General features: G+C 30.3%; 1 protein-coding gene across 4 annotated transcripts; it reads left to right on the top strand.

Moving 5' to 3' along the window:
• Nucleotides 1-1,501: 1,501 nt before the first annotated feature.
• Nucleotides 1,502-26,631, top strand: LOC129906932 (T-box protein H15). 4 transcript variants are annotated; one of them, XM_055982924.1, is made up of 7 exons: nucleotides 1,502-2,294; nucleotides 9,858-10,054; nucleotides 10,108-10,238; nucleotides 20,581-20,866; nucleotides 23,380-23,624; nucleotides 25,691-25,756; nucleotides 25,906-26,631. In XM_055982924.1, exons 1-7 carry the CDS (start codon nucleotides 2,165-2,167, stop codon nucleotides 26,342-26,344), a joined length of 1,494 nt encoding a protein of 497 aa, XP_055838899.1. In that variant the 5' UTR covers nucleotides 1,502-2,164; the 3' UTR covers nucleotides 26,345-26,631. The 4 variants fall into 4 exon arrangements, with proteins under 4 accessions (XP_055838899.1, XP_055838900.1, XP_055838901.1 ...); XM_055982925.1 differs by having other exon boundaries at nucleotides 9,882-10,054; nucleotides 25,906-26,627; XM_055982926.1 differs by lacking the exon at nucleotides 25,691-25,756 and having other exon boundaries at nucleotides 1,503-2,294; nucleotides 25,906-26,625.
• The last annotated feature ends 769 nt before the right edge of the window (nucleotides 26,632-27,400 follow it).

Here is a 27,400-nt window from a genome sequence, read left to right as displayed (position 1 = left end):
ACGAAAAAAAAAAAAAAAAAAAACAACAAAAAATCCACCACAGTGTCAAAAAGTAACAATTTTATCCAATTTACATTCGGTAATAAGCACTTCGTAAAAATTAACATGACTTTAAGTAAGATACACAATGCGATGTACCAAACCTACCAATACTTATCTACCTTTTACCTACATAGCGATTCTTTTCGCCATCCATATTTTAATTTTTGTTCATTCAATTTTTTTTTTTTCTGTTTGTTACCAAATAAGGGGGTGTGGTTGGTTGGTTGGTTGAGTTTTTGGTCTTGGTTTGGGGGTAATCTAAGAGATTATACTCACCACCATATTCAAAGGAGAAATTCACCATATTTACTTTATTAGAAGATGAAATGGGGAATTCGGAATGTGATAATAGACATCATCAAGGACTTTTAATTCTGAATCCTGTTGAAAATAGTGTCAAAACCTAATGAAATTCTATCAAAAAGGAAGAACCTATTAAGAAATAACAAATTTCACCTCACAACTGTCACTTTTTCATATGTTAACTATTGAATAGGTCCTAATAGCATCTTCCAACTAGATTCTCCTTAATTTCAAATTCATATCTTCTAAATTTTTGATGACAGATCATGTTTTAAAAAAACCAAATTTACACAAAATGTAATTCTTATCACCTAATTATTAACTCACCACACCTGTTAATTCCCCTCAAAGTAACTATAATTGCTCATACTCACCATTCAAATTTACACAATCTCAATTCTGAATCTCTTTTCACCAACTAGGCGTGGCTTACTCTCGCATTTACATGCATTTCTCAACTTTAATCGGAACAAGGTGGAACTGAAATTCCCACCACACTGAAAAAAATTATTCACCAATATTATTCAACACTCATTTTTTGAAGGGATGTGCCAACCAGACATCGATTAACATAAAACAAAATGTCGAAAATAGGGGCCCAGCAGATTTTTCATTTTTTTCGTTCTCTCTTATCCCCCTTCTCGCTCTATCATCCGCATACCACTCGTCACCATTCAGCAGTAGTGTGAAAAGAAAAACACAAAAGCAAACAAAGAAAACATATGTTCCCCTCTCTTTGGAATGCAATTATTGTTGTCTCTGTCACACTGCAATGGCGGGAATTGAATTCGAATTGGATTAGGCCGGTTCGAGTGTGGTGTGAGTTGTTAAAACCTCTCCCTATTGTGTAGCTTGTAGATACTTTTTTTTTTTTTTTTTTTTGGTTTTGTTCGATTCTCTCACTCACAGCAGATACTTTTCTTTTGTTATTTCTGTGGTCGCTGGACATGTTTTTTCGATTCTTTATCTCACTCACACTCAAGTGATGAGAGTTCCCTGTTGGATATACCTTTTTTTTGTTGTTGTTGTTTTTGTATTTAAACTGTTGTTATTGGAAAAAAAAATGTATCTTTTCTGTCTAGCACACCGTGTTTTTGTGAGAAACAACTTCGCCCACTGTGAATGAATTTGAATGGTGGTGACGATTGGGTCGTGGCTTTGTTGTGTCTTCAGTTCGGTGTTGTTTGCCTTAAGGTTCGCACACGCACGGCTTTTCCATCTTATAGTTTAATACTGACAAAAAAAAATATCTATCTTTAACTTGAACAAAAAAAGATACAATATCTATCAACAATATTTTCGGATTAATAACAAAACAACAAGTAGCGAAAAATCCTCTTATAGATAAACCCTATTAGATACTTTCTGTTGTTTTGTAAGAAACTATTCGTTACAACTGTCTAACCGTTACCGTCGTTGTTTTTCGTTCGGACTGTTCGTTTTCGGTTCTCCGAATTTCCTACTGACATTTTAAGTGGATTGTATTTTTCATCTGAATTCCGCGGATTAAACTTGATTATTGTGCCGAAAATATGCAACAACTTGTGCGGAATATTTTATAAAAAAATCTCAAAAAAATTTAATAACGAATCGTTACTTTCGAAGATTCGTTTGGAAGAAGAGGTGTATTTGTTTATTTCTCTGTTTTTTTTTTGGTTTTTCCGAAAGTGTACCTGATTGTTTTCGTTCTGTATTGTTTTTCGTTTTGCGGTAATGTCGACAAAGTTGAAATCAAAGGATTAAAATATACGAAAAAAGGAAAACAAAACGTTATTTGTAAAGTTGAATTTTTTTATAAAATACGCGGCGGAGTTAGAAAATGCTTTTGGGTACACAAAACCATTGCAACGGTAATTTGGCAGCATCAAAAGGCGCAACGGATTTCTCAATAGCAGCTATTATGGCCCGAGGTGGTGCCTCAAGTCGTGAACCATCTGAAAGGAGTTTGAGTGAGTACTTATCCGGAGGGAAATCTGTTTTTTTTTTTTGTTTTTCTAATTTGTTTTGAGTTATATGAGGGATTTTTGTTAGGTTAGAAGTGGGTGGAAAAGTAGAGACAGACAAGTTACAGTTAGCCGACGGCAAATGTCAAAACTTGATTTTAGGGTTCAAAGTGCTTTTTTAGGTAAATTTCAATCTTATTAGGTTGTTGTTGATGAGTTTTGAATCAGGAAGCGAGTTTTACAGATGTTTTGAAATGTTTAAAATGGCGCCCAACATAGTGTGGTCAAGTTTTTAAAGCTCAGTTTAAAAGATTGTTTCGTGTATTTGACTAAGTAAATTATTTGATGTTAGATAAAGGTTAGTTCCAAAAACTAAATGGGAAAATTGGAGCTCTTACCAAGGAGGTAGGTTACTACTAAAATAGGTGAGCAAAAGGTAGTTTTTTTCCGAGTTACAAATTATAAGTTGCTTAGTTGTTGAGTGAGATTTGTCACAATTAAGGTAGGCTCTACCACCGCCGGTAATTTTTAATATACGTCAGAATTCAGGTTAGGTACGGTATGGACATTTTTTTTTGATTGAATGAAGATTTTAGAAATTTCTATATGGAGGTCATTTCTGATGAAATATACCTTACTTAAACTACTTTAAATTTCGTTCTTTGTTTGTGTAACCAAAACATCATAAGATTAAATACCTAGCCTACTTTGTTAGTGAACAAAAATCAATCTTAAAAGAAATTCGTTTTGAATCTCGAAGTTTTTTAAGCTTATTAGAAAGTTAAAGCTACTCTGTAAATTGTAACAAGGACATGTCTTTAAAAGTTAGGTTTAAGATTTCGATTCAAACCAATTCAAGATCGTAATCTTAAAAATTGAAATAGTGCAGCAGTGAAGCAGTGCTCTCTTTTTATTCTAAAATATCTTTATTTTAAGATAAGTTAGTTACAATTTTGAAAAAGTGTAAAAATTGAAGGAAACTGAAATACTGAATAGATGCGGACCTAAAACATACCCCTGAGGAACGTCAAACAAAACTCTCAAAATCGAAGAATAAAACAGTTAGCAGCTAAACCTTGTAAGATTTGTGTTTGATCTTTCAGCAATATTGAAATGGAGTGAGTAGGTATTGAACTTTTATGGTTAATACTAAAACTGGCTTAAATATAGATTTTACTAACAGTCGCCCTAAATTATGCATAGGTTTTAAGGTTTTTTAAACTCCTAAAATGAACAAGCTTCCATCAGACTCACTATGAGTCTGAGCAATCATTAGTAAACTAAATTTCAAAATATAATTGAACGAATTTTCAAATTAGTCCGTTATATTAAATAGTTAAGTAATTTTGCAAAAGGCTTTTAGGTAGTAGTGGGAATTTATTTCAGTATTTGAGGAATTTTGAAGCTATGATATTTCCAAAAAAAAAAAAAAATTCGCCAAGTAAATATCTTGTCTTTTTACAATATAGATTACGTATCTTATTTTTCTTCCATGACTTGTTCTCAAGCTTAAGGGTCGTATTAAGACCTCCATTTACTTTGCCTCAACTCTAACTGCTTACAGTACAGGGATCAACAATATTTCAGCACTTTAAATTCCAATACTTGAGAGACTGGAGTAAGCCCAGTTATTTAAAGTGTAAGGAACTTTTTCAAAGGCATCAAAAGTTTTAAAGAATAACTTTTGATACATTCGAAAAATTTCTTTTTACTAGTAAAAAAAATTATGACGTTTTGACTCTTAAGCTACGAAATGCATTTTCTTCAACTTAGTGTAAAACTGAATATGTTACAAAATGTGTTCCAAATTTTGACTCTGTTTTCAAATTTTGAAGAAATTTTGTAACTTCTTCAATGAAGAATAAACAAATTTGTCAAATTGTACAGTGGTTACCGGTTAAATGGACCTTCCTTAGATGCGTTTCACGTCTTGTTGCGTTTAAAGCTAAGTAAAATTGAAATGATACACAAAAGCAATCTCTCTGTAGCTCGATTCCTTGAGAAACAGTTATCCGGGGACTATACTCTATGTTGTGTCAAGCTTCCTATCTGACCGAAATTAGTGTCAGTTATCGTTTAGTACTTTCCACTAATACCTCAAATGATACCTTTCAATCAAAAATTTTTCAAAAACCAAAAGATATCTACCAATCGTTCTAATAAGCTACATTCTATTACACAAAAAAAAAAATAAAATGCAAACAATCCTTGCTCTACTGTCTAATTTACAAACACATTTGCAGACATCTACCAGTTTGTTAAATGTCTAATTGTACATCATATTTGCCATTCTTATTACAATTATTATAAGCACCTACATATCTAAGCTACAATCTCAATTCAACCTTATTTCTAACAAATAGCTTAGCAAATTTACAATATACCTTTGTCTAAGTAAAGTAATTGTTAATTTAATTCAAACAAATAAAAAAAATTCACTCTAGAAAAAAAAAACTTGATGCTTCACTGATTTGGATTAACAAATATCTCTTCAATTTATTACTTTTAATTAATTTAAAAGATATTCCAACAACAAATAAGAAAAAAAATTTAAGTAGGTATAACGCCAGTGCTACTGTCCATTTCCATGACATAGAAAATCGCTACCATTTGTTTCATGTTTATGCAACTTAATCATTTCATAGAAATGATACCTATAACAATATTGTTAGTATTTTTTTTTTGTATTATTATTTTTCAGTTTTTTGGTTTTTGTGGTTTTAATGTTTAGTTTATGGTTTGGTTTTGATGTAAAAACAAAAGAAAAACAACAGTTCTCTCTCTTTAATTAATTCTTCGAGATTACCACCTCATAAAGAATAGAAAAACAAGTTGTTATTTCAATTCAAGAAACCATGAAGATACCTACATGGCAAAATTATATTATTATCGGTTAAATAGATACAGATACATTTTTTTATTTTCACGGCAGAGGTAGATATGATAGATACCTTACTCTTTCAACAGGTTCAATTAACTACTTTTTTTTTGTTGTTGTTGTTGTTGGAATACAGTTTCACACCTCAATGTGTAATTTTTTATAATTTTTTTTTTTTTTGTTATAGTTTTTTTTTTTTATTATAGAAAATTACTCTCACCTTGCATTAAAGTATCTATCGATTATAAGTGTCAACAGGAGTTCATATAATCTTTTTGAACTTATGCATACACCTAAATTACTGACTTAACAAGTCAACCGGATGTGCGATCAAAGTATTTGAGCTAATAGTATAGATACGTCAGATAGATAGAGCGATATTGACGTGCAAATTTTTAATTGTTAGATACAAAACAAAAAAAAAAAGAATCTATGCCAAAGTGAGAGCTTACTGCATCTACCTACCTTGGATAGATACTTTTACTTTTTTTGTTTTTGCAACAATTTATCGTTTATACAAGTTTCTGGTGTGTACTCATTCAATTTGATTTAATTTATTTATTTTTCTGTCTTAAAGGTATTTAATGTATCTATGTATTTTGCATTTTGTATCTTTTTGCTGTTTTTTTCTTATTATCTAATGACCAAACAGTTAATTAACTAATAAAAAAAGGTGTTATAAAAATCATCGAAGCATGTTAAGCATGCTCAAGTTTTTAAAACAAACATAAGAAAAAGGCAGATAGATACTTTTTGTATCTTTTTACCTCTATATAATACAACTACCAACTTTAATTTTATTATAGATAATTGCGCTTCGAAAAATTTCATAAAGTTCGTGCAGGCAGTGAATTTGTTATATTTGCGAAAAAAAAAATCGGAAATGCGTAAACAGACAATATATTATCAATGATTTATTGCTTATAACAATTTTCCACTCATTAAGGTGTGCAATCACCTATTAACTTTTTACTTTATGCTGCATATAGAGTCTTTTGCGAAATATACCTAGTTAATTTAATATGCGCAATATTTTGCAATAAACTTCTTTGCAGTATAGAAAAAAAAGTATCTTTTTGTGCCAAATATTGTGCAAAAAAAATATGTATCTAATTCAAAAAGATACATCAAAACCTACCTAAAACCTCTCAACTGTTTTGAATGTGGTGTGTTGATGCCGGTTTTATAACTTTTTTTGTATCTTTTTTTCTTTTATTGAGTGTTTGGCAGAAGAGAAGATCAATATCCATTTAAATCGGATGGATGCACGTGTGTGCATATGAGAGAATGATCATCAGCCACCATCATCTCAGACTTATAACTTCAAGATACATTTCTACATAATCACGATTAATCCATTATAATCAAAGAGGCAGAGTAGGCAGTAGTATAGTCAATTTGATTTGTTCTGGCCCTGAGTTGAGTTGAGTATCACTAGAAAAGTAAACGAGAGAAAATGTAGATTTTGTATTCATTCGATTCGTAAAAAAAAAATATTGACAAATGATTAGAATGCTTGCGGTTTTAAGAATGTTTTGCTACTTGTTTGTTTGTTTTGTGTTAACGCGGCTTAAAAGTTTATGACAAATTAGATATCGAACAACGGATATGTTAGAACCATTTATCAAAAATATAAAAAATATTGATATTTAGACCTTGCAAATTTGCATAGACATTAATCTTTTACATCAACAGTTGCAAAAGACAGAAATTTATATGAGTAAGAACCTTAATTTTGTGGTGAAACAAATGACAATAACGGGTAAGATTTTCGTAGATTTTAGATAATTAAAAGTAAATAGATAGATATTTGAACACTCAGATAAAGACTTCATAATAAATCTTTCCAACTTACAAAATACATCATTCTAATGAACGGCTTACAAGATTTCGTTAATACTCTGTGCCTTGTATTTTTAAAAAGATCACTTGTTGATTTTAATATGTATATGATTATATCAAAAAGACTATCATGTAAATTTAACATGATGGGCTTTTTAATGTTAATAAAGAGTAAACATTAACGTAAAATGTGTATCTTCAACCATATTTTAATGTTAGCTTTCCACCTGCAAATGTTAAAGGTACAAAGCGAAAAATCACTTTCACATCTTGCACATTGTGACCAAAAACTTGTCTTGGAAACAAAACTATTTTTATTACCGACTTCCAAAAAGGAGGAGGTATTCAATTCGTCTGTATTTTTTTTTTTTTTTTTTTTATGTTTGTTACCACATAACTTTAGACAAAGTGAATCAATTTAATTCTTTTTGTATTGGAAAGCTAGTGGCTGCAGTGTGGTCCTATTTCAATTTCGTTCAGTTTAAGCCATATGAACTATTTTAAAAACCATAAAACCCAGTTTTGATCCATGGAAGTCGGTTTTGTTTTTTTGCTAAAAATGATTATTCCAGAATATAATAAATGGAATATTGAATTCAGTCAACATGTAATTTAATTCACTGTCAATTTCTACTTTTAATAAAATTTATTCAGTTCTTTAACTTTCGAAGTCTTTTTTCACTAACTTTTATTTACCTCTTACACTCTTTTTACAATTCTTCTTAAATAATTCTTTTTTTTTTGTAATATTCCAATTTCTTTCGAAAATTTTGTTTCCACAATCTTGCATCAAAATTTTACCAGGACTACAATTTCAGTTAATCTTTTACTTATAAATCAATACTACAGTTTTCCTTAATTTTCTTTTTAAGACACTGTTTCAGGAATTTTATATTAAATGTCTAAAAGTCTTCTTCTTTTTTCTGTCTTATAGATTTCGAAAACTCAATTTTAAATATTTCTACTTTTTTTCGGAATGCAAATCTTGTTGAACAATTCTACTTGAAAAAAAATTAAGTTAAACTTTTCATGTTTAACTTTCTCGATTCTACTTGATCATAAAAGTATGCTCTAATAGTTCATCAATTTGTGTTCGACCTAAGGAAGCCTTTTTTACTACTTCTTCGGCAACACTCAATTTTCATAGTTTTTCCCTGCAGATTTTTTTCTACAGACCTTTTTTTGAGAAGTTCAGCATCTTAAATTGTAAACCAATCACAATTGATCAGAATTAGTCAATAGAATTAATGAATATATTTATTTTACTATTTGTTATTTATAATTCACAGTATGTTTGAGCAAAAAATTAAGTGCTCGAATTTTACTGGCTAAGTTAAGTTATCCGCTAATCTGTAGAGTGCCAGTATCTGTTGAGCTAGTGCACTTTGCTCTTAAAATCATTTTTAACTAGAAACTATTGTTTATTCTCACGAAATAGTTTTTAAAAAAATGCTTTGGTTAACTACAATCTTTTCAAATAAATCAACTGACCCCACTCTTAAATACCATGTTTTTAAATCCCAATTACCTTTAGTTGGGTATGTACTTAAAAGCTATTTCAAAAAAAAAAAAAAAACAACACATTACAAACTTATCTCTCATAGTTTTTGTTGGTCGAGAGAGGTACTTAAGCTATATATAGGAACCATTTCCCACTCTATTAAAACCTTACATTGTCGTTTAATTACGAAAAATTCATTAGTAAACAGTTGGCAAATGCGAATATGATGTTGTTAACACGCTGCTTATCATCAAAATATAATCTCAAAAAACTAAAAAAATAAAAAAATATATCTCTTTATATACTCGGGTAAAACTTACATATACCTGTCTACCTTCTGACAGTTACAGGCTTACCTCATTGTAAACAGCTATTGTCACTTAACATGACATATTCTCTCTCTGTATTGTACTATAGGATACCCCCATTACAGCCAATCCAGCATGATGATGGTGGAAAGCGTTGGCAATATTGCACACGACATTTCAATGTTTTCACCATTTACAATTTTCACTAAAATGTATCTTTTTCTATAGAAATTACACTCATTTTATTTTTCACAGCAAAACAAAAATATAAAAAATAAAAGATACAATATCTGTGTGTTATTTTAATTGTAGATATCTCTCGTAGCTCTCTAATTTAAAACTCTCGCACATCATAACACCATCACCATTCAAATCAATTTCCGTGCTTTTTAACAACAACACACTATCACACTATCTCAATGATGTTGATGATGATACTGATAAATACATTCGAAAAGGGAAAAAGATACACAAAAAACAATCATGCGAAAATTTCCCAAAATGGCCATTTAAATGAATTCAAATGATGCGCCAATCATATCTATGAAAAAGTATCTGAGTGATACCAACCAATATTTTTAATTTAAACTGATAGATACGTTTGGTCCAATATAATGACTTTACAACTTAATAGTCGATAACTTTTGAATTGAGAGTGGGTTGAAGAAATTAAATGTAATTTACGAGGCAAAACTATCTAATAAAAAATTAATAATCACATCTTTTTGAAAATTGCTTAAAGTATCTATAAATTAAATTTTGATGTCTTGATTTGACATTGATTTGAAAGTTTTTTTTTTTTGTGTTGTTTGTTAAATCATAAACCAATAAGTTAGTTAAAAAAGATGCGTGTGGAAGAGATATTATAATTTATGATAAAAACGTATATATTTAGTGTCAAGACTGTGTAGATAGATAGTAAAAAATTAGGTATTTTTGTATCTTATAATTAAATAGATATCCCCTGTAGCTAAGAAGAATATTTTTTTTATTTTTTTCAAATAAAACAATTTAACTAGAAACTAATATCTAAAGAATAGTTTCGTTTAAAAAAAAACTTACAGGTCCTTTGTCGGTGGATCGTTTTCCAGAAGTCGATGATGATGTTGATGTTGATGTCGAGCAATGTAGTGATTCGGAAGCACCATCAAGATCGTCGAGAGGTCAAAATCAAAATCGTTCATCACCACAAAGTCCATCCACAGAAGATGATAGATTATCACCGGAACCAGCTCAGGTTTGTTATAACAAAAATTTTAAACTTTCAATATTATATCTTTATTTTTACAGCCACAACCAAAAATCACCGGATCATGCAATTGCGATGAACTGAAACCAGTACAATGTCATTTAGAAACGAAAGAATTATGGGATAAATTTCATGAACTTGGTACCGAAATGATTATTACCAAAACTGGAAGGTAAGATATTTCTTTTTCTGGAAAAATAAAAGGGTTAAAAAAATTAATTAAGAATGTTGGTAGGTAATGAGTTAGATTGGTAGGGTCTCTAGGGTTGTAATTTTATATGCCGCCAAATTACAGAGTAGCGAAGTTCATACAAACAGATAAAGGAGATACCCACGTGTGTGTTATTTAGTTCTCTGCGCACTCTGCATTTAAAAAGCGATTTATACAAGTTCTTTTTTATTGCTTTTGTGTCAGAATGCGATAAAAGTGTGGGTTCTTTTCATTTGTTTTATGCCTCAAGTCTTTCAAAAGTTTGAAGAGTTAAAGTCTGATTGATATCTTAGAAGAAATGGAAATAATAGATATACTTGAAGTTTGGTTGAAAGTAAAAGGGTATTTTTTAAAGCTATTTCGACTGCAAAGGTCTAAGAGTATGACAATATTCAATGAAGTTATTTTTCTTGATGTACGAGTAGCTTTGTGGAACTCCAGTTTTCTATCAACTAATCTATCAGTTCTGTAACCTTACAGTCTAAAATTTGAATTCCACGTCTCTACGAAATACTGATCTTCTTAAACAAGTCTACCCGTGAAAAATTAAAGTAGCATTTCAAATGTTTGACTTCAACATATCTACACCTTTTGAAGATTGAGCTTTAATAGTTCTCCAACAATATTTTTGCTTCCTTTATAATATTTAATAACTTCTTCGAAATCTCTTTAACTTTTGAAAATTTTCATTTTTTGTCTACAAATCTTCTTCAAGTTCTTCTTCTACAAATTGATTTAAAACATGTTTCCAAAAAGTATCTATCAGTTCATTGATAATATGGCAGAAAGATAGCCTTTTGATGTAATTTTTCTTCAATTTCGGTCTACTTTACCTTTCCAATTGTTCTTCGACATTTCTAGAGGTCTATAGCCCTTCGGATGGTTTAAAAAATACACTCATATTTTTATTCAACTTCTGCAGTGTCATTTCTATAATTGTACTTCTTTCATTTTTCTGGATTAATTTCTCTTTTACATCTGTTATTTTATATTTTTTTTTTTTTTTTGAAATATCTGTTCTTCATCAGTTTTCTCCCAAAAATGAATTATTTCAGCAAAACTTCTGTCACAGTTTACCTTTCAAGTTTTTCCTTCTAAATTTATCTTCTTTAGTCTAACTACTTTTGCAGTTCTATTTTAACAGTTTTAGTTCCTAGCTCTTCTGTTGTCTTCTACTTTTTCGTTAGTTAAGTAATGAAAGATTAACTTCAATAGGTTCACTACTGTTTGTATCTTCAACTTTCCTTCATTGCTCAGTTCCAATATCTTCTTCACTTCTTTTACTTCTACTTTTGGAGTTTTTCAGTAGACTTGTACATATTCCTAGAATAAGACTTTTTGTACAATTCTGCAGTTTAATTTAAAAAAATATCTTTCTTCAGTTTTGCTTCAAAGATTTCATCTTAAACTTTCTTCAACTCTTCTTTCGGTAGTTCTGAATTAAAAATTCAATTTCTTCATTTCCATTTCCAAAGATTTTTCTTCCAAAATCTTGATTGATTTGCTCCATTTCCCAAGTTTATTTGGAGAAGAACTCCTTCTTCAATTCCACTTTTTTCCATTTCTTGTATCAAATTTTTGTATTACTCCGAAGTTTGTACTTCGAGAGTTCTCGTTATCTGATGTCTGTTTCTTCAACTTAAAAAGTGCTTCCGATATACTTCTGGTAGTTTCTACAAAACTTTCTCTTTTGGTTCTACTGATTTTGATCTCTCTTCCAATACTATTTTCCAAAAATACAATCTTTTATTACATTAGTACTGCTTCATCAAACATTCTAGCCTACATACAAATTTACTTCCATTGTTCCACTACTTCTTTCACCTCTTCTTCAGCTCCTGATTTCTTCTAACCAAACTTTTTTTTCTTCTTCCACTTCAATTGCAAATTTCTATCCAAATTTTGATCACCTTACTTCTCTCCCCGATAAACTAAACCCTCTGTAATATCATCAGATCCCTACACGACAAAACCTAAGGCTACATAATGTCACGCAAAAATGATCTCACTTTGCTGTGACTTTTGTTAGAGAACATCGATTTTTATTGATTTAAATTTTTTATTCTTACTCCTTTTTTTTTCTCCTGTGATAAACAAACATCCTGACAGGATAACGATGTGTATTATTTGCATGTAAAAACGATATGCAGCAGCAGGCAAGCACACCACAGTGCAACCAATCGACAAAATAACACAATCTCAGAGAAACATGTGTTTTATTTTTGCTGTGGTGATGCGCCATGCAGCGAGTTAATTTCATCCTTTTGACATATTTATGATACTTTGGGTCATTACTTCGAACTCTTTCACGAATTCAAGTCCAAGTTAGCGACGACGCACGGGCGCACACACAACTTCGATGCGCGTGAGCCGCGAGTTAAAAAAGTGCAAGAAGTCAAAGTGATCGTCATCATCGGCATGCGCTTGCTCTTTACACCTTCAAGAGGTTTTGAGAATCCATATACAGAGTCAGAGTGTGAGCAGTTATAATATTTGTCAGACCACAGACTGTGAGTGGAATTTTTCTTAAATTCTCTTTCTGTTTCTGTTTTGAGGTGGGTTTTCAATTCCTGCTGCTTATTGGTGTCATCGGTCGTCCACCTTGTTTTTTTTTTATGATCTGCATCCGTTAACCATACAACAATTGGTCAAACAAGCAAGACCCACAACGAGGTTATAAAGATTGGTAGGCCAACAGAGGAGATTTTTTTTTTTTTTTGTTAACCCAAACAAATAAGATTAAGCCTGTTTGACAGGATATCGATACAACAATCGGTTTTGTGTGTGTCCTTTTTTTTGTTTTTAATTTCTTCCTTAAGATGACATAATAGGATTCGATACGCACTTTGCCAGTCGTCTTTTCGTCCTCTTAATTGTTTATTTTTTTGGCGATCGAGAAAAGGAACATATAAACACACAAACGCCCTCAGGGTTCACCTCTTACACCTCTACCTTTTGTCTACCTATCGACAACAAGAACGACAACAAACATGTTGATGTTGATGCGATAGCCTCTGAGGAGGTGAAGGTGTAAATAGCTTGTTGCACTGCTGGAGAGACCATCAGCAGAGAGAGATAACCTTTCATTCCAATTTGACAGTTGTTTGTGTATTGTTTGCGCTGTCAGGTTGACATTTAATTGTTTTGTTGTTTTTTTCTTGTATTTTTGCTGATCGATTGTGGCCTCAGAAAAATGGTGTCGACACCAAAGAACGACCTCACACACAGGATCGATCCCAAAAGAATTTTCTAGGAATTTCTGTTCTTTTCTCTCTCAATTTCATGGTCCTTGTGTCTATTTTTAACTCTGCGTGTGAACATGTTTTGGCACTTGCAATTCGCAACGGTCATTTTCGCCACAGGACATTGAATTTCAATTCAAAAACTAAAGGACCCCTCTCTCTCAGATAAATATAGACTCTGTTGACTGTGAGTTAACACTCACACACACACACAAACACCCTCGTCATCAAAATGTATCAAAAGTGACGAAGTATTTGAAGATTGATATCGCTTTGGCGATGACATATGCATTGCTAATTTTTTTTTTTTTCTTTCTTTTTGATGTTGTAAGTTTGTGTATGTTCTAAGGACAATTACAATGCTATTTGTAGTTAATATAGAAAAAAAATTACAATTGTATAGTGAGACCGCCGACTTGGTCGCCGCGGAAAATGTTGGCGCTAATGCGCGATTTGCATGTCGACTGTCGACTCTGTTAGGAATGTAATAATGTAACGAATCACACAAAATACAATAAAAAAAAAAACTGTATAACATAAACATTGAAATAAACAAAAGGAGTAAGGACGAAAAAAAAAAAGGGTTTTGGGCAATCAAAAAAAAAAAAAAAAAGGATTTGGGTGTTTTTTTTCTGAAGAATTGTATGTGTTAGGTAGGTTTCATTCGGCGGAAAGCTATTAATGGGGTTATAAGAGCAAATGAAAAGGATACCCTCTTTACAACCGTCGAAGTCGTTCGTCGTCGTCGTCGGTATATCGTCATCGTATAGTCGTTCTCATCCTCTTCGTCAATATAAATGTTAATCGACAGGATATTATAGCGACACGTTTTAAGCAATAGAAACGCCGCATGATTCGCCCGACCTATAGAGGTCGCTTTTGGAGTTTTTATTTAGTTTTATGATACAAAAGTTAAATCGGGGTTAAGTGGTGAATATTAAGACAAAGTAAATTTGGGAAATTACAAGGGATTTGGTTTTCTTTTTTGTTTTTCGTCACAAAGAAAGGTGATGTTTTACTTTTACATTTGAATGAATGGGGAGGAATTATTTTGACAAATTTGGTACAATTTGTTAGTTTATTTGTTATAAGGGATTCCGAAATTAAGGGAATGATGATGACCTCATTAACTCGGGTTTTATAAACATTTTTCTATCTTAAATTTATGATTAAAAGCAAAAGAAAAATAGAAAATGGTTTACTTTTTTCCATTTGGAGACTACATTTAAAGCTTTTTCACTATTTTTCACGACACCCATCTTTTTGAAGAAATCTGTTTTAATACTAATTTCTTCCGGTTTCACTTCAAGTTTTTTTTTCTCCATTTTCTTTTCTTCTTATTCTTTTTTTTTTTTCTACTTTTTTTTCAATTTTTCTTATTCCAAGTTTTGAAAGGCCAAATTCATCATTTAAAAATTTGAATTCTTCATCTTTTGAAACTGTACTTCTTCACATTCGAATTCTTCTAAATTGACTGTTTTAACAACTTTTCTTCGATCTTTTTTTTAATATGCTTGAGAGTTTTTAAATTCTCACTAAAAAAAGACTTCTTCAGCCAAAATTGTTTCAAAATACACAAACGGCTTAAAGATGATCCACCTGTTCCTTCAAAGAAGCTACATTTTGGAACACACTTAAGCATTTCTAAGTGAGAAAAAATTTCAGCCAGTAAAGCCTTTAGTTCTTTAAATGTGAAAAGTCACTAATACATACTTTTATAAAAAACTTTAAAACTTCATGGAAGTCCTAAATTTCCCAATTTTAACTCTCGTACGCATTTTTTACAATTTAAACCTGCATTTCGTTGTCTTTCTGAAATGCAGGTGGACTACCCCAATACCAAATTCGAACAAAAAATTAAATTCAAAAATGTATTAGCTTTTAAGTTTAATATGAATATACAAAGAATTACAACAAAATTTTGTACTAAAATAGAATTTTAAGATCCAAAATTGAGAAGATGAAATTTGGCACAAAGCCAATATTTTTAAATTGAAATTTTTAACATTTTAAGTGTAAATTTTTTGTACCAAATTTAGTACCTGTAAGAACGAAAAATACTGTGTCAAATTTTGGACAAAAAAAAAACTTTTTGGACAGAACTTTTGTCAAGCTTAAAAACTTGTTGTCGTACCAAATTTAAAATTGCATAGTTTAACGACCCTTAAACAGCAGTTAAAACACCATTTATGAACCTTTATTAGAAGGGTTCAAAGTGTCTTTATAAATTATTGAAATATCTCATAATAGATTCTTAAAACACGTGTGCAGTGTGCTGCTCAAAATACGAAAAAACAAACACGCAACTCCTCACTTAGTTTCTATTAAAAAAATTTCAAATTATATACATAATTCCTGGCATTTTGCATTTATTTTCTATTTAACGACAGACGACTGCGAATAAAACAAACAAATATTCGCACATTAATTGCAAAATAAATAAAATTATATTACTCATTGTTTCAACAAGTTAAAGTGCGTTTATTCTTATTGATTTGTTTAGTCAGTAGAAAAATAAAGAAAACGTCTTTTTGTAAGATAATTCTCAAGCAAACAAAGGTAGGAATGCTCTAAAATGAAAATTGCTTCTTTTTCAAACATTTTATAGAAAATAAACAGAAGTCATCGTTGGTGGGCGAATGTATCTATAAGATAAATAGATAAACAAGAAAACCACTAGAAGACAGAAAAAAGTATCTATTTTATACAATTAAATAAATTTCTATTTGTCTAATTTTCTCAAAACGTTTCAGTTCAACCCACCTCCACTTGCCTATCAATTTAAAGGGACTATCTAGTTATTGTTAAGACTTGGGGATGCGTGCCCTCTGGTCAATGTGCGTTTTACCTATAAATCAAATATTCACCGCTCAACCCAATTCGTTTAGTATCTCAATTTTCTTCTACAAAGTATCTACAAAAAATGTGTGTGTTGTAGATACAAAACTTACTTTTCGACCATTTTATATAAATTATAATAATTTTTCTTCCCCCAAAAATAACTTAATTTTCACAGAAAAGAGACATGAGAATTAGCTAGTAGTTAAGCTGTTAAATAGAGGAGCCATAGAAGTTGTTGTAGGCTAGTAGTGTAAGCTTGTTCTAAACTTGTGTTTATATATCTTAAAAAAATTGTAGGTAGGTATGTTTCTGTGGAATAAAATTATGATGTAATGTTAACACGTTAGCACGATATTTGAATTATAATATCTGCGTGTTAGTTTTTTTTTTCCTTTATTCTTCTCTTTCTTCTTTCTTTTTTGTCGTCGTTGTTTTTTTTGACGTGAATAATGTAAAAATATTAAAAATTACTTTTCGAGCGCAGCAGTTGGATTTAGCTGGGTGGTAAAACTTAAAGTTTGTTACACGATTTCGACTATATAGTAGACCCACCTACCTTAAATTCTATCAAAAGCTAGGAATCAAGTTTCATGGACTTCAAATACTTTTCTGGTCAACTTACTTACCAACTCAATTCAATAAAACAAATGTGTGGAGTTGTTGGTCATTTAATCCAAATTCTGTTCTCATTTTTTTTTTTTGTCTACCTATTTCAAAGCTTATAGTAGTATTAAATAAATTGATTGCATGACCGCGTGGGACAATTCATAAATCATTTTTAGTATGTAATTTACAACTATTCTTCGCCATTTATATTTTATGTTTAGGATTTTTTCTTTCCTAACTAATTCATTCATTTTCATCGGGAGGAAATGTTTCTGTTAAAAGTGAGGATTTCAGATTTTTTTTGGGATTTTGGGTGTAAGAAGTTTTGTATAGCAAGGGATTAGTGTTAATGGGAAAATTATTTAAATAATCTTTTTTGTTGTTGTTTTGATTATTAGACATTGGAAATGGTGTTAAATATCTAGCTAGATATAGTTTTTTTTATGGGGTTATTTAGAGCTTTGTTAGGGTTTTTTAATTTTTTGATTTGTTTGAAAAATCGCTTTTTATTGATTTTTTGATGATTAATAGAATTCTTAAATTGTAAATTTATAAATTGTAGAAAGAATGTTTCGAACTGTTGCAATTTTAAGTGTTTCCTCTTACGTAGGTATATCTATCGTTTTACTAGTTTAATTCATTTTTGAAAATGATCACGATCCATTGTTAGGAGCCTGAACTACTCGGGGAAACATCTCTGAAAGGACATGGCTGCGGCAGTTGCGGTCGAACGACTAGCTCAGTCAGCAAAGCTTAAGATTCTTAATCTCAGAGTTCTTGTTTCACGCCTCACATTGGGCGCCATTGTAAGGAGCCAGAATTTCACAGTGGATTGTCTTCGAAAATATTGAGAAAGATTTGGCATGCTTATGGTCACTTGGCTGGAGCAGTCGGTAGAGTATAAGACTTTTATGTCGTTTTCTATTGACTTTTGAGATTTTTGTGTAAAATTCTCAGATTTTCCACTGCAAATAGAATATGAAATCTAGTTTTGTAATTGTGTGTGAGATCTGTGCGTATAAAAAAAATAAAACAACAACAAATGTTCAGACAAATGTCAAGCAGAGGAGTGTGTGTGAAAGTGGGTGTGTTTGTATGCGTGAATCTTGATAAAAATCCAGAATCAGATTCTTGAATCTCAGATTCATTTTTTTGTCATTTTTTTGAATCTCAAGACGCAAATAGATCATGAAATCTGAGATTTGTCCACTATTTCCCCTCTTCACCCCCCCTTTCAGCTGTCAAATTCACAAATCTCATTCTGAGATTCGTCAATAGAAAACGACATTAGTCTATGTCTCAAGATGATAGGTTTGGGCACCACGTTGGGCGCCATCGTTAGGAGCCTGAATTTCATAGTGGATAGATAGAACACGAGTGTAATCGCACAAATAGCTGAGTCAGAAAAGCTTAAAACTCTTAGTCTCAGAGTTGTGGTTTCAGGCCTCACGTTGTGCGCCATTTTTAAGAGCCAGAATTCACAGTGGAATATCATCTAAAACATTGGAAATGCTGTGTTACGTTCTCATCGCTTGGTTTAGACAGTCGGACCAGTAGTCGCTTTGTTTTACTCTCAGAGTTGTGGGTTCGTACTTTACGTTGGGCGCCATTTCTAGGATCCACGATTCCACAGCGGAATTTATTCATATATATATTTTTTCAATTCCTAGATTTCAAATAATCATCGTATGCAAAAAAAATACTTGCTTTAAAGATGCCTTGTTTAAAATAAAAAAAAAATATAAAAAATATAAAAAAAAAATTCTAAACACGACCAAAATATCGACCAAACTCACTGACTGTTAAAACCATCCAAAGTCATAAAATTATCTCTTCATTATTATTTTAATTTTTTTCATTTTTTATATATTTTTTTTTGTCGGTTAATAATCAAGTTATAATCATAAATTTGCTCAGTTTTTTTTTTTTTTTTTTTGTACAAAAAAGGTAAAACGAAATAAAAATATGAGTTAAATTAAAAATTCTTATTGATTTAATTAGTCAAAATTAATTTTCACACTTCGAGAGCAACACACATTATAAAGGTGTTGTTAGGTTATATAGATAGTATGCGGGGTATCCCGTCAGCCATCACATCATCATCATAATTCATAAAAATGCAAATTTTTCTAAGACAAGTTTCGTTTTTTTTTTTGTGAAAAAATTGTTTTTTTTTTAATTTATGAATTCAAAAAAAAAAAAACTGATAAAATAAACGTCAAAGCTACTTTTGAGGTTGAGATATTATATTTTTATTTATTCTCATCTGTTAATTTACACATTTTTCTGTTCCTCTTCTTCGTTTTGTGTTTTGGTTGTGGAATAATATTTTTTTTTTTTTTTTCATTTTATGGGTCATTCTTTTTGGGGTGAATGCATGCTTGGCTGGTTCTAAATAAAAAAAATAAAAAAAAAAAACCAAACCATCACCACACTGCAACCGCATATCATCCTCTTCTACAAAAAAAAAAAAATATTACACTCACTTACAAAAAAAAAATAAAAGTAATAAAAACGAGGAATTCATAAAAGAAAAATAAATAATTTTTATGGTTCGTTATCGTTGTAAAAGGTGCGTTTAGATTTAATTAAGATGTTGTCTTTTTTTTCTCATTTTCATTTTAATCAAAAAAAAAAATATGAAAGGAATATGATAGCCAAAGAAGAATGCTCAACAAAGTTTATCAACATTAAAATAAAAACTAAAAAAAAAATACATTCATGGATTGTTAATTACGTATGCTAATGATGACACATTACAATTTTACATGAAGAGTGCATGGGCATTTTGTATAGACTTATAGACATCAGATAGATGTATAGATTAAAAGATACAAAAAGTATCTATGTATCTTTGTGGTGTGAAAAAAGTAAAAAAAAAAACTATTAACAGATACATTTTGTATCTATATCTGAAATATTGGTTTTAAAAGTGTAAGAAAACCCATCATTCTATATCTTAACCTATACCTCCTTGCCTTGGAAGTCTAATTCCTTTGCATTCGCATGTTGGCAGCTTATAAACTTCAAACTCTGATATACCTGTGATAAGCTTCTGTGTTATGTTCTTGGCACAACACTCAACTACAGCAGATATCTACAGAATGGGGCAACATCAGAAAGAACCAGTTAAGAAGGAAGTTGAAATACTTTCGGTGGGGCAACGGCAGTAGAGCGACGTTAGTATGAATGACTGTGTTTTTGTTGTTGTTTCTGGTTAGTAGGTAGGTTAAAAAAGATACTTTTTTTGTTCATGCAATGTGCGATGTGGTGAAGGACGAACGCGCGATGAAACTTAATTTACATGAATTTCGACGATTTATGTTTTTATTATTCGGTGGACGATGAGAAAAGGGCGAAGGATATTATACTTTTTTTTTGTGTTACCGACGCACGTCCTAACGTATTATGCGACATTAATGCCACTACAATTGTATAAGAAGGGTGTTATTTTGTTTAGTAGGTGAGATAGTAGACATTTTTTTTTAGAATGTGCGTGCATTGTTCTCTAGTTCTAATTTATTATGTGGAAATTTTTTCTTACTTTCTTAATTATTCCATCACAAAATTTAGATATTAACCTTGTATTTTTTTCTTTATCTTTTTTTTTACAGACGAATGTTTCCTACTGTACGAATAAGTTTTTCAGGTCCATTAAGACAAGTACAACCAGCCGATCGATATGCTGTATTATTGGATATTGTATCAGTAGATTCTAGAAGATATCGTTATGCATATCATCGATCATCATGGTTAGTAGCTGGTAAAGCTGATCCACCACCACCAGCTCGATTATATGCCCATCCAGATAGTCCAATTAGTTGTGAGGCATTAAGGAAGCAAGTTGTTTCGTTTGAAAAAGTGAAATTAACTAATAATGAAATGGATAAGAATGGACAGGTGAGTTATTTTTAGAATATTTTTAGCGTATGGCGTATGGAGGAGAAAAACTGAGTTTTTTCAAACAATTTTGCTGTTTAACCAAGGGTTCTTTCTAAAAATATCGAATTATTGTTTAATTCAAGAGAAAACATCATTAGGAAAGCTTTTTAAAGCAGAAATATGGTATATCCCACTTCTGACACTTTGTAAAATAGTAAACAATCAGTTTTCTTTAATTTAAAATTAACTCTTAAGGTAAAATTCGATCTGAAATAGAGTTCTCAGGGTCCTAATGAAATTTCGTAAAGATTATGTGGATGTGAACTTTAAGCTCAAAACAAAATTAAGAAATTCAATTTTTGTTCAACTGTGAGGACTGACCTAGCCTAAAAAACTGGAGTTGCTGCTTTAGGTCCAACTAAAGCTTATAGATTCTGAACTAAGTTGTCAAGATTTTAGTTAGCTTTGCAAGAAAAAATATTACCTCATTGGGCGATCCGTTGCGAACCAAGAAAAAATAGATTAAAAACCTACCAAAAGGGTCAATCGTTTAAGTTGATGTTAGATGCTATAACTTTTTTTTGTATTCTTGTATTTTGTATGGCTATTGTTAAGTGGAAGTTAAATGAGGAGAGGTGTGACTCAGTTTTTCGAAGTTGTTTTAAGAGCCTAATGATTCTAAGTTCTAAGACCTTTTTCTTGCTTTTCAGAAGATAGATAGAAGACCTCTTTTTGGTCCAGTAGCCCAGGGTAAAAATTTAGTGTCCCATCCATCTTCTGGAGGCAATTTTCCAAGTACTGCTAGATCTCTTATTTTCAAATATTTCATAAAACGAATCAATTCTACACTTAATTTTGGAATGTTTGGTGACTTCGATAAAACGGACCAATACCTTGATAAGATACAAGTTATTTTGAAAAACGGCTCAAATTTGGTTTCTCTGCACCTCATGATTGAAGATTTATTCTATGTAAAGAAACAAAATTGTCGCCATTTACTAAATACTCCGTAAGTTCACTTGGCTGGAACAAAGCTAGTGCTTCTTTGTTCGAATTAAACCTCACCAATACCTCTTTTTGATGTGATCTAAAACGAGATTACTTTTTTCCATTTTAATACTTGATCGAATGAAAGTCACTTTATTTAGGTTTCCTTCTGCCTCAAGATTGAAAATATTTAAATTTTTGAAATTTGATAACTCTGTTAAGGGATTTTTCTTGATTTGAACTGGGGCTAAATCCTGAATGAAATGAAGCATTTACCCAAAACAACTGTTTTGTTTATTTCTGAAAAATTCTTGACCAATACTTCTAATGCAAGGAGACAAAAAATATTAGGTTTTCAATTTCTTACATCGACATAGAAATTCAGGATCAAAAGAGCCTTTTCTAAAATTTCTCATTATTTGTAGCAAAAATACGATTTTTTAGAAAAAAAAAACTTGACCAATATACCGCAAAAAAGTTGACAATGCCGCAAATGCAAGCTAATGGAAGAAATTTGGTATCAAAGTTGATGTATCTGTGTCAAGGTTCAAGGATCAATAATTTTGTTTAGAAAACTATTGGGCTTTTTCAAAAATACGTCTTCTTTCAGTCAAAAATGTAAAATCCCACTTCTGAGACCTTGTAGACTACCAAAATTCATAAAAATGCAACAGAATAAGAGAGTTTCTAAAATTGTGTGCTTAACTGATAAAAACAACCATCAAAATTATTCCATAACCTTTAGTTTCCAATATTTTGATTTCAAGTAGTTTTTTACAATATCTGTTACAATTTCAGAATTTCTATAAAAAAAAACCAAAAATTCCTGGAAAGAATTGCTTCTTCCATCAACTTAAATAGTTCACAAGTTCAAAGTCGAAAAAAATTCAGTAGCATTTATCTTCATACACATATCAACATGAAAAATTTACAAAGTTGCAGTTTTATCTCCCAAACATGTGACAACTCCAAAAAAAATATCCTCTCTCTGCGCATCATCAAAATACAAATAATAAAATAAAACAAAAAAAAAAAAATGTCCTTAATTTTGTATATTTTCACATTCCAATGTAGACACCGCCCGAAGTAACAATAGAGGGTTTTTTTTTCTCTTCTACCCACCAGTCGTCGGCTTTATCAATTCCTTCTTTTCCCTATTTCTATTCTTCTTTCTATAGTTTTCTCTTTTATTTTAGTATATCAAAAGACACCCATTAAGGTTATTTTGACCCCCTTCTACCAAATGTTTATTTACCTTTCAACTAATGCGCATGTCTCCAAAAAGAAAAAAAAAAAACAGTAAAACAAAAACTTGATAAAGCAACACTTTAACACTATATTTTTGGGGGTAACAAACTTTCGTTTTTGTAATTTTGTTGTTGTTGTTTTATTACTTTTGGGGGATGCTTATTTGTCATAAGGCAACCCTAAAAACACTCTTATCTAGATTTTTTGACAACGTAGGAGTTAATTGCCTTAAACACCCTTTAAAAATATTTCTTCATTTTTATTTATATATGATTTTCTTTTTTATATATTTTCAGATTGTTCTAAATTCAATGCATCGCTATCAACCAAGAATACATTTGGTACGTTTAAGTCATGGCCAAAGTATACCAACCTCACCTAAAGAATTACAAGAATTGGATCATAAAACATTTGTATTTCCCGAAACTGTGTTCACAGCTGTAACAGCTTATCAAAATCAATTGATAACCAAACTGAAAATCGATTCAAATCCATTTGCGAAAGGTTTTCGAGATTCCTCTAGATTAACAGACTTTGATAGGTGAGTTTTTGACTTTTTACTTTTTTTTTATGTTAAACAAAAAAAAAAAACCATCACCTGTAGAATAAAAAATATTGAGCAGACTGTAGTCATAAAAAAAAGTAACAATACCTTTACTTACTGCAAAAGAACCATGCCAATAATAAAGGTTAAAAACAGAAGACACAGACACAATAAAGTCAGACTGACTACCTACAAATTGTAATAAAAAAAAACAAAAAGTGCAGAACGTGTTGTGTTGCGCAAAAGACAAAAAAACACAAGTAGAGTAAAAGAGTATATCAAAAATGTATATCGCAATTCGTATAATACCCCCTTCTTCTTTTCGGGATATGCAGCCAAATTACAGGCCGGCAAGTTTAGCTTTGATGATGGGAAACACGAAAAGAAGTCCGATCATTATATTATCATCTTTTTTTTTTTTTTGCACTACCTTGGTGTTATTTTTTTCATTGTTTTTTTTTTTGCATATATCAGTTAGTGTAGTTCTGACTCGAGAAAGAGTGTTAAATTGTAAGAATTTTATACAAAGTCTGGCTGCTGAATGTTTTGCATTTAAAATTCTTGCTACCATGAATTGGTGTTTAAACATTTAAGGTGTTTTTGGGGAATTCAATTCTTCGACTTGCAAATTAGTTCCATTGCACGTCAATTTAAATTCAATATATAAAAGAGAAAAAATTGCAAGAACAATTGTGGAATTCGGATTAAATTAGAAAAAAAAAAATTCTATATGGTCACTTGAATTGATGAGAATCACAAAGAACGAACATTTTCTTATTCAATCATTTTATTAATATTTGTGTTTTCTTTATGCTTTAAACTTTAAAGTGTCAATTCTTATGATAAGTTTCGTAGAAATTAAATTTAATTTTCTGAAAAAAAAAACTAATTTGTATGCCACTTCTGAAATCTTGTATAAACTAAATATAAAACGAATTAATTAAAACTTCGAGCAATAATAGTTCTCTGTGGTTTTTGAAGGTTTTCTATCTTAACGCTTCAGCCTAATATTCTACTTCTTTTATCAAAATTTAAATAAAGGAAAAATTATTTTGTGAATTAACGGTGACAGAAAGTTATGGCACACAAATTTAAAAAATTTTTGCAGACGAAATTTAAAAACCTTTGATCGCAGTATTTTCTACGAAACCATTTTAACAACCAAAGTTGTACAAAATTTTATATTCAAATTGTCTACAGAGCCAATTATAGTGTCTCAAAACAAAAAAAAAAAATCAATCAAACTAATCAAGTTCCAAAGAATAACAAATACTGATGGGTACTTAAATCGATGAGAATCAACAAGAACGAACATTTTCTATTGAAAACATTTTAATCACCCTGATTATTTCAATACAAATTTCTTTTTAATGTCACCAATTAGTATTTGTCTAAAACCATTACCAAGCAAATTATAATAATTTCATATTAAAATAAAATATATAAAAAAATATTGCACATAGGTACTCGGAATCATGAGAATCAGAAAGAACAACGTTCTACTAAGAAACTATATTTTTATTTAATCGTGATTTGTGATTTAATTTTTTTTGCAGTTGATCATGGCAATGTTAGCGGAGAACTGAATTTTTGTAGGAAGAGGAGGGGGAGGGGGTTTTAAGCCCTTTGATCTCTATTTTATGTTAGAATTGTAGCTTACATTGGTTAAAGCTTTAATTTATATTAAAAAGAATATTAAATAGGACCAACACCCCTTGATCTTGTTGGTTATTTGTTTGTGAGTCCAAAAAATTGTGAAAAAATACAAATTGTATCATTTAAGAGTGTAAATTCAGCGTGTTTTATAGAAGATAAATTATAAATTATTATTTAATCACTATTTAAATGTCAGTCAAAAACGAAGGTTAAGGTGGCACCAAATTATTATTATTATCTATAAGCAAAACATAAATTTCTTAATTTCATTTAAAAAAAAAAAGTCTCATAATTTTATTTCTCCCCGTTCCGTTTATGTATGATGTCCAAACTCTAAAATATTACGACAAAATACATGATTTTTCATTGTGGAACAAAAAACCAACACAAAAAAAAACCAATTGAAGACTTTGTTTTGCTGATAATAATTTTGGTGAATCTATCATGTCGTATTTGGCTGGTAATAATAATAGGTAGGTCGAAGTTTTAATCGACGTCAATACACACACATTCTAAAAAAAAGCACACATCATTTTGATTACAAACATTCTCAATTACACAAAAAACCTTAAAATAATCTCAATAACTAATGTTTTTATTATTTTTTCTTGTCTATTTTTAGAGATCCAATGGATGCTTTATTATTGGAACAACATCTCCGAGCACCATTACGTCTATTTCCCGATCCATTGATGCAACAATTTACACAACAAGATGCCGATGCCGCATCAATGGCCATTCTGGAGAAAGCCCGTCAACATCTACAAATGTGGGGTAGGTCTCCATACACTGAATTACTCCTGCCGCAAATGTATCAGCGTCCCACCTTAGGCGCCCTCAATCTTGGTCTCTGGCAACAGCAATGGCCCCAATTGCAAGCTGGTTTCCTTGCAAGTGCGAATGCAGCCAATCAAGCCCGTTCTCCACCACCGCCACCACCAGCTTCGACGCCATCGAGTTCGGGCTCTCCATCGCCGGATATGAGAGCGAAACATTTTCAACGTTTTAGTCCCTATCAGTTACCACAACATCCTCCAACTCCAAGAAGTCCGCCAAATTAAAATTGTGAGACTTCATTGTCGACCGAGTAATGTAGTATGTCGTGTGCAATTTTGTGAAAATGTGAACGAGTACGAGAGTGTGAGTGCAATTTGTATAAAAAAAAAATTCAATTACCCCTCATCTGCATGAAAAAAAAAAATATTTGTGGCAACATATTTTTCTATAACGAATTTTATTTGGTTAAACCGCTTAAATGATTCTTCTTTTATTTTTTTTTTTAGTAAATTTATTTATTATTTATTGCCTTAGTGTAAAGTATAAAAATTAATGTATAAACTATTATAAATGATGGTGAGGCTTTTATTATACAGCCTCAATATTCCTACACAAACAAAAAACAAGAAAAGAAAATAAAAAAATGTCGTCCTGTGTATTGAAAATCAAAAAAAAAAGAAAACAAAAATTATTAAAAAAAAAATCAGTATTATTGTTAAAAAATAAATTTAAATTGTAAATATAATTGAAAAATAAATGTAAATAATAAAATAAATAAATTGTAAATTTACTTAAGTTTCTTTTTTTTTCTCTATCAAATTGTTTTAAACTTTTTCTTATTATTTAAATAAAAATAAAAAATAATAATAATTTGTTAAATATTTTATTTTAGTTTTAGTTCACATTGTATACAAGTTTCGTTCCTAAATTAAAGAAAATAAAAAATTGAAAAAAAAAACAAAATTGTTGTTGATTATTATATTATTTTATTTTTTTTGTACAGTTTTAGTTAATTTTTATTTAATAACAAAATTAAAAAAAAAAAATTACAAAAAAAAAACTAAGTGTATGGAATTAAAATTCTTACAAAATTTTTATCTCAGTGTTTGTATTATTGGATCTAACTTACATTTGAAATAAAAAACTAAAAAAATAAATATAAATAAAAAAAAATACTAAACATTAAATATTATGTTGAGAAAAAAAATATATAAATATAAAATAAAAATAAATGTAGTAAAAAAATAAAAAAAAAAAAAACCAATAATCTATATATTAAATGTATTTTTTGTGTGAATAAAAACAATAATATATAATTGAAGGATGAGTGATATTATGAA

Source organism: Episyrphus balteatus, chromosome 1 (genome assembly GCF_945859705.1).
Source record: "Episyrphus balteatus chromosome 1, idEpiBalt1.1, whole genome shotgun sequence".
Taxonomy (NCBI): domain Eukaryota; kingdom Metazoa; phylum Arthropoda; class Insecta; order Diptera; family Syrphidae; genus Episyrphus; species Episyrphus balteatus.
The sequence above is the reverse complement of the archived record's forward strand: the minus strand, read 5'-3'. Positions and strand labels throughout refer to the sequence as shown.

Bases quoted from the DNA above. Each gene is read 5' to 3' on its own strand.
- LOC129906932 (XM_055982924.1), top strand. From the start codon at position 2,165: ATGCTTTTGGGTACACAAAACCATTGCAACGGTAATTTGGCAGCATCA. The intron at 2,295-9,857 runs GTGAGTACTTAT...TCTAAAGAATAG, and splicing joins ACCATCTGAAAGGAGTTTGA to TTTCGTTTAAAAAAAAACTT. The intron at 10,239-20,580 runs GTAAGATATTTC...TTTTTTTTACAG, and splicing joins ATTATTACCAAAACTGGAAG to ACGAATGTTTCCTACTGTAC.